The sequence below is a fragment of the Cynocephalus volans genome, chromosome 1 (genome assembly GCF_027409185.1).
Source record: "Cynocephalus volans isolate mCynVol1 chromosome 1, mCynVol1.pri, whole genome shotgun sequence".
In the NCBI taxonomy this organism is placed as follows: domain Eukaryota; kingdom Metazoa; phylum Chordata; class Mammalia; order Dermoptera; family Cynocephalidae; genus Cynocephalus; species Cynocephalus volans.
The window spans coordinates 107,138,313-107,152,597 of NC_084460.1; the positions used below are offsets into that span (position 1 = coordinate 107,138,313).

At 42.9% G+C, this 14,285-nt stretch overlaps 1 protein-coding gene across 6 annotated transcripts in view; it reads right to left on the minus strand.

Moving 5' to 3' along the window:
* Positions 1–14,285, minus strand: part of MCF2L2 (MCF.2 cell line derived transforming sequence-like 2) — a 232,239-nt gene that overhangs the window by 105,308 nt on the left and 112,646 nt on the right. For 5 of the 6 annotated variants that reach the window (XM_063078277.1, XM_063078315.1, XM_063078308.1 and 2 more), the window contains exons 11-12: positions 13,547–13,738; positions 10,780–10,971 (exon numbers count right to left, since the gene is read on the minus strand). In XM_063078277.1, coding sequence (XP_062934347.1) covers positions 10,780–10,971; positions 13,547–13,738 — 384 coding nt within the window. The remainder of the gene's footprint in view (positions 1–10,779; positions 10,972–13,546; positions 13,739–14,285) is intronic. The other variant, XM_063078295.1, reaches the window with a different exon arrangement.

Below are 14,285 nucleotides of genomic sequence, written 5' to 3' on the forward strand. Positions count from 1 at the left end.
TCGATTTGTTAACTGTTTATTTTGCTGGACAGAAACTTTTTAGTTTGATATAAATCCCATTTGATGGCAAGGACTGTGACTTACATTATTGTATTCCCAGAACAGAGCAGTGCACAAACTGGGTGCCCAATGAATATCTGAAGAATTGAAATTTTCTGTTTGCTACTGAGACTGTTTCACTCTCTGGACTACATGGTGGAAGGGAATGAGGGAGAAGAATCACAGCAGCACTAAGAGGGTAGCACAATAGCAATGTATTAGGACGAAACATTTAAGAGCTTCAGACAGTGACAGGGTGGCTGCTGTAAGAACAACAGTTTAATTTCTGATGTAGTTTTGATAGTCACTATGCCTTCAGTGTAACAGATTCAATTCTTTAGACATAGAATACAGTTTTTAAAAAATAAATTTTATTTTTTATTGTAGTTTTAGATCTCCAACAAAGTTGAAAAGCAGTAGAGTTCCCATATACCCCATACCCAGATTTCCCTGTTGTTGATATTTTATATTAGTACATTTGTTACAGTTAATGAACCAATATTGATACTTTATTGTTAAACAAAGTCAACACTTAGTTTTTTACCAAATGTACTTTTCTTCCCCAGGATACCACGTTACATCCAGCTGTCATGTCTTCTTCGACTCCTATTGGCTGTGACAATTTCTCAAATTTTCCTTGTTTTTTATGACATTGACTGTTTTTTTTTTTTAATTTTATTTTGTCGATGTACATTGTGGTTGATTATTGTTGCCCCTTACCAAAACCTCCCTCCCTCCTCCCTCTCCTCCCTCTCCTCCTCCCACCCAACAATGTCCTTTCTGTTTGCTTGTCGTATCAACTTCAAGTAATTGTGGTTGTTATATCTTCTTCCCTCCCCCCCCGTTTTTTTTTGTGTGTGTGTGTGTGTGTGTGTGTGTGTGTGTGTGTGAATTTATATATTAATTTTTAGCTCCCACCAATAAGTGAGAACATGTGGTATTTCTCTTTCTGTGCCTGACTCGTTTCACTTAATATAATTCTCTCAAGGTCCATCCATGTTGTTGCAAATGGCAGTATTTCATTCGTTTTTATAGCTGAGTAGTATTCCATTGTGTAGATGTACCACATTTTCCGTATCCACTCATCTGATGATGGACATTTGGGCTGGTTCCAACTCTTGGCTATTGTAAAGAGTGCTGCGATGAACATTGGGGAACAGGTATACCTTCGACTTGATGATTTCCATTCCTCTGGGTATATTCCCAGCAGTGGGATAGCTGGGTCGTATGGTAGATCTATCTGCAATTGTTTGAGGAACCTCCATACCATTTTCCATAGAGGCTGCACCATTTTGCAGTCCCACCAACAATGTATGAGAGTTCCTTTTTCTCCGCAACCTCGCCAGCATTTATTGTTCAGAGTCTTTTGGATTTTAGCCATCCTAACTGGGGTTAGATGGTATCTCAGTGTGGTTTTGATTTGCATTTCCCGGACGCTGAGTGATGTTGAGCATTTTTTCATATGTCTGTTGGCCATTTGTATATCTTCCTTAGAGAAATGCCTACTTAGCTCTTTTGCCCATTTTTTAATTGGGTTGCTTGTTTTTTTCTTGTAAAGTTGTTTGAGTTCCTTATATATTCGGGATATTAATCCTTTGTCAGATGTATATTTTGCAAATATTTTCTCCCACTCTGTTGGTTGTCTTTTAACTCTGTTAATTGTTTCTTTTGCTGTGCAGAAGCTTTTTAGTTTGATATAATCCCATTTGTTTATTTTTCCTTTGGTTGCCCGTGCTTTTGGGGTAGTATTCATGAAGTCTGTGCCCAGTCCTATTTCCTGAAGTATTTCTCCTGTGTTTTCTTTAAGAAGTTTTATTGTTTCAGGATGTATATTTAAATCCTTAATCCATTTTGAGTTGATTTTAGTATATGGTGAGAGGTATGGGTCTAGTTTCATTTTCCTGCATATGGATATCCAGTTATGCCAGCACCATTTGCTGAAGAGGCAGTCCCTTTCCCAGTGAACAGGCTTGGTGCCTTTGTCAAAGATCAGATGGCAGTAAGTGTGTGGATTGATTTCTGGATTCTCTATTCTATTCCATTGATCAGTGTGTCTGTTTTTATGCCAGTACCATGCTGTTTTGGTTATTATAGCTTTGTAGTATAGCTTAAAATCAGGTAGTGTTATGCCTCCAGCTTTATTTTTTTTGCTCAGCATTGCTTTAGCTACGCGTGGTCTTTTATTATTCCATATAAATGTCTGGATAGTTCTTTCCATTTCTGAGAAAAATGTCTTTGGAATTTTGATGGGGATTGCATTGAATTTGTATATCACTTTGAGTAGTATGGACATTTTCACCATGTTGATTCTTCCAATCCAAGAGCATGGGATATCTTTCCATCTTCTTGTATCCTCTCTAATTTCTCTCAGCAGTGGTTTGTAGTTCTCGTTATAGAGATTTTTCACCTCCTTGGTTAACTCAATTCCTAAGTATTTTATTTTTTTGGTGGCTATTGTAAATGGGCAAGCTTACTTGATTTCTCGTTCTGCATGTTCACTATTGGAGAAAGGAAATGCTACTGATTTTTGTGTGTTGATTTTGTATCCTGCTACTGTGCTGAAATCATTTATCAATTCCAAGAGTTTTTTGGTAGAGGTTTTAGGCTGTTTGATATATAGGATCATGTCATCTGCAAACAGGGACAGTTTGACTTCATCTTTTCCAATCTGGATGCCCTTTATTTCCTTCTCTTCTCTGATTGCTCTGGCTAGTACTTCCCGCACTATGTTGAATAGGAGTGGTAAGAGTGGGCATCCTTGTCTAGTGCCTGTTCTTAAAGGAAAAGCTTGCAGCTTTTCCCCATTCAGGATGATATTGGCAGTGGGTTTGTCATATACGGCTTTAATTATGTGGAGATTCTTTCCCTCTATACCTAACTTATAGAGGGTCTTTGTCATGAATGAGTGCTGAATTTTATCAAATGCTTTTTCAGCATCTATAGAGATGATCATATGGTCCTTGTGTTTGAGTTTATTAATATAGTGTATCACATTTACTGATTTGCGTATGTTGAACCAACCTTGCATCCCTGGATGACTCCCACTTGATCGTGGTGGATAATTTTACATATGTGTCGCTGTGTTCTGTTTGCTCGTATTTTAGTGAGGATTTTTGCATCTATATTCATCAAGGATATCGGCCTGTAGTTTTCTTTTTTGGTTATATCTTTACCTGGTTTTGGTATCAGGATGATGTTTGCTTCATAGAATGAGTTTGGGAGATTTGCGTCTGTTTCTATCTTTTGGAATAGTTTATAAGGAATCGGTGTCAATTCCTCTTTGAATGTTTGGTAAAATACTGCTGTGAATCCATCTGGTCCTGGGCTTTTCTTTGTTGGGAGCCTTCTGATAACAGCTTCAATCTCCTTTATTGTTATTGGTCTGTTCAAATTTTCTCCATCTTCATGGTTCAGTTTTAGTAGTTTGTGTGTGTCCAGAAATTTATCCATTTCCTCCAGATTTTCAAATTTGTTGGCATATAGTTTTTTATAATAGTCTCGAATGATTCCTTGTATTTCAGATGAATCAGTTGTAATATCGCCGTTTTCATTTCTAATTTTTGTTATTTGAATCTTCTCTCTTCTTTTTTTGTTAGCCATGCTAATGGTTTGTCAATTTTATTTATCTTTTCAAAAAACCAACTTTTTGATTCATTGATCTTTTGTGTTGTTTTTTGGGTTTCAATTTCATTGAGTTCTGCTATGATCTTAATGATTTCTTTCCATTTGCCAACTTTGGGTTTTGATAGTTTTTGTTTTTCTAGTTCTTTAAGGTGAAGTGTTAGGTTGTTCACTTGCCATCTTTCCATTCTTCTGAGGTGAGCATTTAATGCAATAAATTACCCCCTTAATACTGCTTTTGCAGTATCCGACAGGTTTTGGTATGATGTATCATTATTTTCATTAGTTTCAATAAATTTTTTGATTTCCTGCTTGGCTTCTTCTTGGACCCATATGTCATTAAGTAGAATGCTGTTTAATTTCCATGTGTTTGTATAGTTTCCAGAGTTTCGTTTGTTATTAATTTCTAGTTTTAATCCATTCTGGTCTGAGAAAGTACATGGGATAATTCCAATTTTTTTGAATTTGTTGAGACTTGATTTGTGACCTAATATGTGATCTATCCTGGAGAATGATCCATGTGCTGATGAGAAGAATGAATATTCTGAGGTTGTTGGATGGAATGTTCTGTAGATATCTGCCAATTCCAATTGGTCTAGAGTCTTGTTTAGATCTTGTGTTTCTCTACTGATTCTTTGCCTAGATGATCTGTCTAATATTGACAGTGGGGTGTTCAGGTCCCCTGCTATTATGGTATTAGTGTCTATTTCCTTCTTTAGGTCTAATAGAGTTTGTTTTATAAATCTGGCTGCTCCAACATTGGGTGCGCACATATTTATGATTATTATGTCTTCTTGATGCATCAGTCCTTTTATCATTAAGTAATGTCCCTCATTGTCTCTTTTTATGGTTTTTAGTTTAAAGTCTATTTTGTCAGATATAAGAATAGCTACTCCAGCTCGTTTTTCTTTTCTGTTTGCATGGTAAATCTTTTTCCATCCTTTCACTCTTAGTCTGTGTGAATCTTTATGGGTGAGGTGGGTCTCTTGTAGGCAGCATATAGTTGGGTCCTCCTTTTTAATCCAGTCAGCCAGTCTGTGTTTTTTGATTGGGGAATTTAAGCCTTTTACATTAAGAGTTGTTATTGAAAGGTGTTGATTTATTTCTAGCATCTTATTGGTTGTTTGGTTGTCTTAGGTGTCTTTTGTTCCTTTCTTTCTGATTTACTATTTGGTTTCTGTGTTTGTTGGTTCCTTAGGTTGTAGATAGTGTTTTTGTTAGCTTGTTTTCTCTTCATGAATGCCATTTTTATTATACTAGTTGGTTTTGATTTTTCTTGGCTTTTTATGGCAGTGGTAGTTATTTTTCAGGAACCAAACCCAGTACTCCCTTGAGGATTTCTTGTAAGGGTGGTCGTGTGGTAGTGAACTCCCGCAGTTTTTATTTGTCTGAGAAATATACTATTTGTCCTTCATTTCGGAAGGATAGCCTTGCAGGTTAGAGTATTCTTGGCTGGCAATCTCTGTCTTTTAGTATTTTGAAAATATCATCCCATTCCTTTCTAGCTTTTAGGGTTTGTGATGAAAAGTCTGATGTTAACCTGATTGGGGCTCCCTTATAGGTGATTTGACACTTCTCTCTTGCAGCTTTTAAGATTCTCTCTTTGTCTCTGAGTTTTGCCAATTTGACTATGACATGTCTTGGAGAAGGCCTTTTTGGGTTGAATACGTTTGGAGATCGTTGAGCTTCCTGGATCTGAAGATCTATGATTTTTCCTATACCTGGGAAGTTTTCTGCCACTATTTTGTTGAATATGTTTTCAATGCAATCTCCATTTTCCTCCCCTTCTGGAATACCCATGACTCGGATATTTGAGCGCTTAAGGTTGTCTGATATCTCTCTCAGATTTTCTTCAATGTCTTTGATTCTTTTTTCTTTCTTTTTGTCTGCTTGTGTTATTTCAAATAGCCCATCTTCAAGTTCAGAGGTTCTCTCTTCAACTTCGACAAGCCTGCTGGTTAAACTCTCCGTTGTGGTTTTTATTTCGCTGAATAACTTCTTTAGTTCTGCAAGTTCTGCTACATTTTTTTTCAGGACATTGATTTCCTTGTATATTTCCTCTTTCAGATCCTGTATACTTTTCCTCATTTCATCATGATGTCTAGCTGAGTTTTCTTGTATCTCATTCAGTTTCCTTAGAATTATCACTCGAAATTCCTTGTCAGTCATTTCAAGGGCTTCTTGTTCTATAGGATCTAGAGTTTGAGATTTATTAACTTTTGGTGGTGTACTTTTTTGATTTTTTGTATTTCTGGTATCTTTTTTTTGATGTTTATTCATTGTGGCAGGGGGTTTCACAGTCCACCGGTTTGAGACTATTGACTAACTAAGATGTTGCTGTGGTTGCCAATTTGGTGTGGCTACCTCCATGACTGCTCAGGTGACCTCTAGTGCCTTGTGTGTGTGGTTGCCTCGAGTCTTGGGCCTCTCCAGGGAGCCACCTCTCTGGTCAGCTTGGACTCTGCTGGGCTGCTGGATCACGGGGCGAAACCGCAGGGTGTGTGGTCTCTGCTGAGCTTCCACTTCCCATGCAGGACTTCTCCCTGCTCCATGTGCTCTGGCCCAGACTGCTGGATCACGCAGTGGCAGCCCCACAGTGTGTGTGGTTTCTGTCGAGTCTCCGCCTCCCTGGCCGGACGTCTCCCCACTCTGTGCACACTAGGCTGGGCTGCTGGATCTCGCAGTGGCGGCCCTGCAGGGTGTGTGTTTTCTGCCAAGTCTCCGCCTCCCTAGCCAGGCATCTCCCCGCTGTGTGCGCACTGGGCTGGGCTGGGACGTGTCTTCTGCAACCCTCGTCCCCTCGTCTATCAGCTGGGCCTTCAAGACCCTGCTCGGCACCTCCTCGCCCAGGAAGTCTACCAGGTTTCTGCTAGGCTCAGACGACCGGTCACTCTGGGTGCCTTTGTAGCACTGTGTAGATCTTTCTCGGGTCTTATCATCTTCCTCCTGGTATCGCGGTTATTTGTGTACTTGTCTTATCTCCCACACCAGAGCGTGAGCTCCTCGGGGGAGGAGCCCGCAGCACACGGTTCACCTTTGAATCCCCCCGGCATGGACGGACTCCGGTGCCCTCCTGCAGTCAGCTCTCTGGCAGGTTCAAGTGAACTCCGGAACACTCCGACCACACTATTCCTAACCAGAGATCGGTTAGGCGTTTTTCCGAACTGGTGGCCGCAGAGATGGTATCTGCCTCCCGGTAACAGGAAGTTTACCGAGGGCCGGAGCCCAGGGTGCGGTGGAGTGACAGTCGGCCCAGCCCCTACTTCCTTGCCCTCCCGACACTGGCCAGGGACACCCCACGCCACCAGTCCCACCAGAGAACCGCGGAGGGAGTGGGAGGGGAGGCTGGCCCGCAGGTCCTGGAAAGCCCCACACCGGGGCAAGCAAGTGGGAAGGCTCAGTGAGGAGCCGAGCCGGGCAAGGAGGACAGGTCTGGCCAAGCCGGGTCGGAGTTGCCACCACCTGAGAAAATGGAGGCAGCCACAGGGCCGGTGAGTGGCCCGGTGGGGCAGGCGGAAGCCAGGCAGGTGGAAGCTGGGCGGGCATCCGCCCCCCGAGCAGGGCCGGGCCAGGGGTCACTCATGGGGCTGGGCTGGGCTGGGCGGCTCCCTCTCTGCCTCCGCGTCGTCGCCGTCCCCGTCCTTGGCCGCCGCCGCCTCGGGCTGCTCACTCTGTCCCGCGGCGCGGCTCGGGTGCTCCCAGGAATCTTCTTTTATGCGTCCCCGTCCTCGGCCGCCGCCGCCTCGGGCTGCTCACTCGGTCCCGCAGCGCGGCTCAGGTGCTCCCAGGAATCTTCTTTTATGCTGGCCTGAAACCTCAAATCCTGAATAGGGCAGCTGGCCATTGCAGCTAAGAAACAGTTCTTTTCCTGCTCCACACTTCAAAGCTGTTGCCTGTAAACGAGGCAGCCTCTCCTTTTTGTATCCCAGCCAATACACCAAGATGTTACAGGAAAATTGCAGGGTTCCTGGTCAGAGAACCAAGATGATGTGGGAAACTGCGGGTTTCACCAGCTAAATTCGAGTTCTTGGTGTCTCAAACAGAGAATTCCACGAGTCAGGCTAGATGTGAAAAGACATTGACTGTTTTGAAGAGTATTGGTCTGGCATTTTGTAGAATGTCCTTCAATTGGAATTTTTCTAATGTTTTTCTCATAATTAGACTAGGGATACGGGTTTTGGGAGGAAAAGCACAGAGGTAATTGCCATTTTCACTACATCCTATCCAGGGTACATATTATCTACATGACATCCACTGTCAATGGTGGCCTGGATCACCTGGGTCAGGTGATATTTGTTCGGTTTCTCACTGTAAGGTTACGCTTTTATTTCCCCCTTCTCATACTCTTTGGAAGCAAGTTGCTATATGCAGCTCAAACTTAAGGAGTGGGGGAGTTATGTTCCCCCTTCTTGAGGTAGAGCATCTACACAAATAATTTAGAATTATTCTGCATAGGAGATTAGTTTCCTTTCCCCCATTTATTTATTTATTCCATCATTTATTTCTATCATTATAGATTCAAGGATATCTATTTTATACTTTGGGTTGCAATCCAAATCTACTTTATAAATTTTGGCATTCAAATTGTTCCATCGTTGGCCATCAAGAGCTCTTTCGATTGGCTCCTATGTCCCATCATTGTGGTGTGTTATTTTGTTTTGGTTTTTAGCACTTCCTTACTTTCTAGCATGACAGGATGCTCCAGGATCATATTGCACTGCCCCAGTCCTAGAAGCAGCCATTTCTCCAAGGAGCCCTGGCTTCTTTCATTGGAGAACGGTATTAGAAACCAAGATCTTGGTGCTAGGTGTGCCCGCTGACACTACGGTTTCATTGCTTCTAGGCCCTTTCAACTGTCATATGTCTATACCAACCCAACATATATCTAGGAATATTTCTATTTGTACAGAGTACCAATGCTAACAAAAAAGCCATTAGTTCCTAGTGGACAAAACTACTCTTTGATACAATAGTATGTTTAAATCTTACAACCTAAAATTTTACTCCAAACCAAATGAAGAAAAGATGGACTTTGGGGATATTTTGGTCTATTTTACATACAGGATTTATTACTATTTTTCTTCCAATCCTTCCCTTCACCCACATTTCCCAGAGATGGTGCTAAGTTTTACCTATTTCTGGGGGGTAGTGGTGGGGTTTTGCTCAAGTTGGTCAGCACTGCAGCTGAAGCCACAAGTTTCCCTGGTTGACCTGTGACACTTCTTTGATAAGCCAGTGGAGTTGGAGCAGGTTGAGACTGCTCTGCCTTAGAAATTTGACCTGGGGCTACTGATACAGCATCAGCAATGTAGTAGATACACCAGATGGGCCTTCTCTTTGTCTCCTCTGCAGGGAAGTAGAAGAGTCCCTGTGCTGAGGGAAGGTGGCCTCCCCACCCCCACCCCCACCCCACCTTGAGATCATACCTCACGGCCAAAACTTGCTGGGAAGAGTCAGGGAAAAAACATCACTAAGGTAAAGCTTCACACTGAGCTGCCCCTGCTGTTCTCAGCCCATTCTGCCACCCTGCCTGCCCACTTGTTCAACAAGCATAGACTGGACACCAGCCACAGGCCAGGCACATGGGGACACAGAGCAGTATGAGGCACAGGCCTGCCCTTGAGGAGCTCCCAGGGTAATAAGCAAGAGAGACATTAAAAATAAAAAAACTAGAATGCAGTGTGATTCATGTCATATTAAAGCAAAGATTCTTGGCCTGAGTCCATGGATTACTTATAAAATTACCTACAAAAACTTACATATGCTGAATATTCCCTGTTTGTTCCTCCACTACATACTCTCTGCCCTGCTCTGTGCTGTGGGAAACTGACCTCTACAGACTCCATCAGATGAGCCCATGGGCTTTCAGTTGGCTTTGGCCAATGAGAAGCACCACCAGGAAATCAGAGAAAGGGAGAGAGAAAATTAGGGGTACCTATTGCCCCACCAGTGACTGCGTTCCTGTACCCAAGGCCACAGTTCCTCCTGGCCGCCCTCTCTTACAGTCACAGCTCTAGCTCTTCCTGGGCTCCCTGGGCCCTCGGGCTTAGGAATGGTAACTGATCCTTGTTTCTTGCCAGCCCCAAGGTGATGCATCATCCCCTGATGGCATCCCTAAATCCTGCCCATGTCTTTGTAAACAGAGCCTATATCAAACCCCTTTTAATCACTCTGAGTGGCAGAACCCTGAAACTATTTGAGTCAGACTCTTGAAAGGGTCCATTATTCACAAGAGGTAAAGAAGCCCCTAAAACAGAGGTACAACTGGGTGACGTGGATCTCAGAGGAAGGTGTGCATCTAAAACCCTGTTGGCTTCATGGAAGAGTGCTCCTCTCAAAATGTAAATCCAGTCAAGTTATTCCCCTGCTTCAATCCTTCAATGGATTCCCACTCCTCTTAGAATAAAGACCAAACTCCTCAATGTGGCCCACAAAGCCCAACCTCATCTGCCGCTCTCTAGCCTTACGCCAAACAGGCTTCCCTTGCTCTCTAGACTCTGGCCACCCTGACCCTTGGTTCTGCACTTGTGCCAGGCTCCCTCCAGCCTTGAGGCCTTTGCACATGCTGTTCCTTCTGTCTGGAAAGGAACATCTTCCCCATCTTCTCTACTCATTCTACTCATTCTCCACGTCTTCGCTCAACTGACACTTCCTAGGAGCCTTCCCTGACCCCAGTCCAGGTTGAGTTCCTCTGTCACATGCTCAATAGGACACTGAATCCCTCCTTCAGAGTGCTTATCTCAGCTTGCAACACATTTTTGTGTGATTATTTTATTAATGTCAGCCTCTCCCACTAAACTGCAAGCTCCATGAGGGATGGAAACATGCCTATTTCTGCTCATCATTGTGTCCTCAGCACTCAGCACAGTGTGCGATACATCAGAGATGCTCAAAAGTAACTGCAGAGAAATGAATGATTGAAGTTAATACTTGAGTCAGACCATGAAGGGTCACTTTGCCCGGATGTTCAGGCTAGGAGACTAAGAGGCTGCCCAAAGCACTCAAGAACTGGTTAGCCCACTCAGTACTGCCTGTGAGGACTTTCATTGGCAAGAGGCAAAGTCCCCCCTCCCCCATCCCTTTCCCAACCACAGGATCAGAATGACCCAGAAATATTACCTTTACATCAAGGGTGAGTATCAACTCAAACTGGTTGTAAAACTCCTTGGGGCTGAGCAGCTGATACTCCTTGGCTGTGCCCAGGAATGTCTCAATGTCATTCAAGGCAATGTCAACCCCTTCTCGAGACTGGCACTTGTCTACAGCTTGAGAAGCCAAGAGGTAGATTCCCGCTTCACACCACTGGCTGACCTTTAGAAAAGAAACAGTGCCCTGTGCAGTTAGCCTGGCCACGACTCAACCACAGTCCTCAGGATGTCAAGCTTGTAAGGATCTACAAGGATTCTGAGACAGTGGGAAATTGTCATGGGACAGCATAAAGTTTAGGGATCTACCCATTGTAAACAAAACTATGAGGTAGACAAGCCCAAACCAATTTTACATCTGTCCGTTTCTCAGGGAAGTCAGTAAAATGAATAGTATAAACATTCTTCTCATTTCCACTGACAGTAATTGCTACATCTCCAGGGGGAGAGAGTTAAATATTTCTAAGGTTGGTCTTAACCATAGACAAATGTAATGTATGGCTTTTCAGGTTTACCTGCTAGGCCATTTGTTTTACATCCTAATTGGTTACAAAAACACACAGCAATTAATGAGGCATTAGACCTGGCTCCTATATGCCTTCCTGGGGGAGGGGATATCCCTTTTGACAAAAATTCCACTTCCACTTTCTTCTTTGGATTTCCAGGTGATCTACATTTGCATTTACTGGCATTTGTCTTTCCTAAGGAAGCATCCAAGAGTGCAAAGCTTTGTAACTCAGAACAGCAATACTCAAATTTTTTGGGTGCTGGGATGAAATCAGATAGGTGATGAATTCTAACAATACAATTTTTAAAAAGATTTGTTTTCCTTGACCTTTTGAACTCCACTGAGACACTTAAACAGAAATACAGGGGGCCCTTGTGCTGCCTGAATATTTATTTAGCTTCCAGTGCAAGTATGTCTGCATTTCTATTCACCACCTGCCCTCAAGGGCAACGTAAAATGACTATACAAAGGACAAAGATCAAAAGGGCACATTGCAGAGTGGTTATCTCTAAGTGGGAAAATTACAGGCAACTTAAATGCTTGTCTTTATTGTTTTCCTAAATTACCTACACTGAATATGTACTATGTTTAGAACAACAAAAACTAATAAAGATATTTTAAAATTAATGATTACCATTGTGTGGAGATGGAAAGTAGTAGAATGTGTAGTGTTCATGAGCAATTTTTTTCCTCCTCCTTCCTACATTTTCAGATTTTCAAAATAATATGCAATCAGGCTTTGATATATACCATGAAAACTTTCTCTTTACACATCGTGCCTAGTTCTGCAGAAAACACTAAGCTGGGGTCTTCTGCAGAGTTACAGCAGCTACTTGCTTCCCCAGACACACACACACAGACACACAGACACACACAGACACACACAGACACACAGACACACACACAGACACACAGACACACACACAGACACACAGACACACACACAGACACACACACACACACAGACACACACACACACAGACACACACAGACACACACACACACAGACACACACACACACACACACACTCACACACACACTAGTACCAGCCTATCATCTCCAGAGCAGAAAAGGAGTTAGGAAAACAGCAGCTGACCCTGCAGCGAGCTCAGCACACAGAGCAGAATGTGCACCAGCCCCTTCTGAGCCACTTGTTTCTGGAACAACTGTCTTTCATTGACAGTAAAATCCCTTTGGCAACACAATGTTGTAAATGGCCTGGATGGGTGCCCACAGCCACGAGAGAGAAGCAGCTGTGGATGGAGCATGCTGACTCATGGCCATTAGCCACATGCTGCCTGAGAACAGCTGACGGGGCAGGCTCCAGAAGTCACTGCTCCTGCTGACTGGGAACTTCCCCAGAGGTCACCTCTGAAGGGCACCAGAGTCTGCACACCCCTGTCCCTGAAAGGTCTAACCTAAGAAGCTTGGGTGTGAAATATGGCAAACATGGTTTCAAATCTGCTTCTCCTATTTACACTACATGTGGTCTTGGGCCATCACTTATCCCAGCATTCCTCAGCATTGTCCCTGCGCCACTTATACCACAGTCACTTGGGCACTTGACTGATTCCTGGATATCATCCCAGACCAACTGAATCTGAGTCTTCAGAATGGAGCATCAGGGAATCTGTAATTATAACCAGCTCACTAGGTGATTCTCACAGACTAAATTTTGAGACCCACTGACTTAACCACGCTGAGTATCAGTCTCTGCCTCTGTACACTGAAGCCATCAATACCTTCCTCATAGGTTGTCTTGAGAATTAAAGAGATGACATAATTATGCTCCTGGTAGGAACACAGTAGGTGCTCAATAAATGGTAGGGTAGTATAATGGTCATTATTACTTAAGCTTCTCTAAGAGGATTCACAATTTCTTGCCTTTAAATGAGGGAAGGACTTTGCAAATATAGTGTTTGATTCTCTGTACACCTGAAAGGGAATCAAGAAATGTCCCCATAGGGCCAGGCCCAAACTCACTCTTTATATCTGGTTCCACACAGAGGGAAATGGACTTTAGGTAATTTTAATGGGATGTGGTGGGATGGCTGGGCACTTTTTACCTTCAATACCTCTACAATCCAGAATCTGTAGTTTTCAATGCCTCGAGCACTTTTTCACATAAAATAGTTGATCTCTCGGCATTCACATGAGGCCAAGAGGACAAGTATGATTAAAATTGTTTTACAGAGCATCTTGCAGAAATGTTCATGACCTTGTTTTGCTCACCTTCTCCAGCTGTCTATGCAACTCCAAGGACTTTCCTAAAATGTCATGTTTTTTCTTATTTTCATTGATGAAGTCATCACAGAGGTGCCTGAGCTCCACACACCTGGGCCTGATGGAGTCCACTGCATCATGGTGACTCTGGATGAGCTGGTCCCCAACTACTGCAAGCTGCTGGGCCTTTTCCAAGGGCTCCTACAAAATGAATACCCACAGCCAAGCATCAGAAGTGAGGGCATCATGAGGCTGATAGCTGCCTGGCACCATGTGCTCCAAACATAGAGGGAAGCTGGGGAGATGCTGATCCAGGCCTTAGTCTGGGGAATCAGAGAAAGCTCTGTAGTGGTTCCAGGTCCCCAGTATGTCTAGCCTAAGCCAGGGTCATCCACACTGAGAAGAACAGCAGTCATTCATTCAAATACTTGTTGAGTTCTGGGCTAAACACTGAGGATAGAATGTTAACAAGCCAGAAAATTTCAGTTTATTTATTCATTTTTAAAGTTTTTTAGCCTTTAGTATGATATAAAGTTTATTTGAGTTTTTGGCTTCCAGCCACTTGAAGCCAAAGAACTGTGTTTTATTATTCAAACAAATTCGCAAATAAAGTATTAATTTTAGATTAAAAACAACTTATTTACATGGTACTGAATAAAATCCCTGGAATAAATATGGAATTTGTTTAAAATCACACAATTTTCCCTGTTGAGTTGATTTATTACACAGTTATAATATTCAAACCATG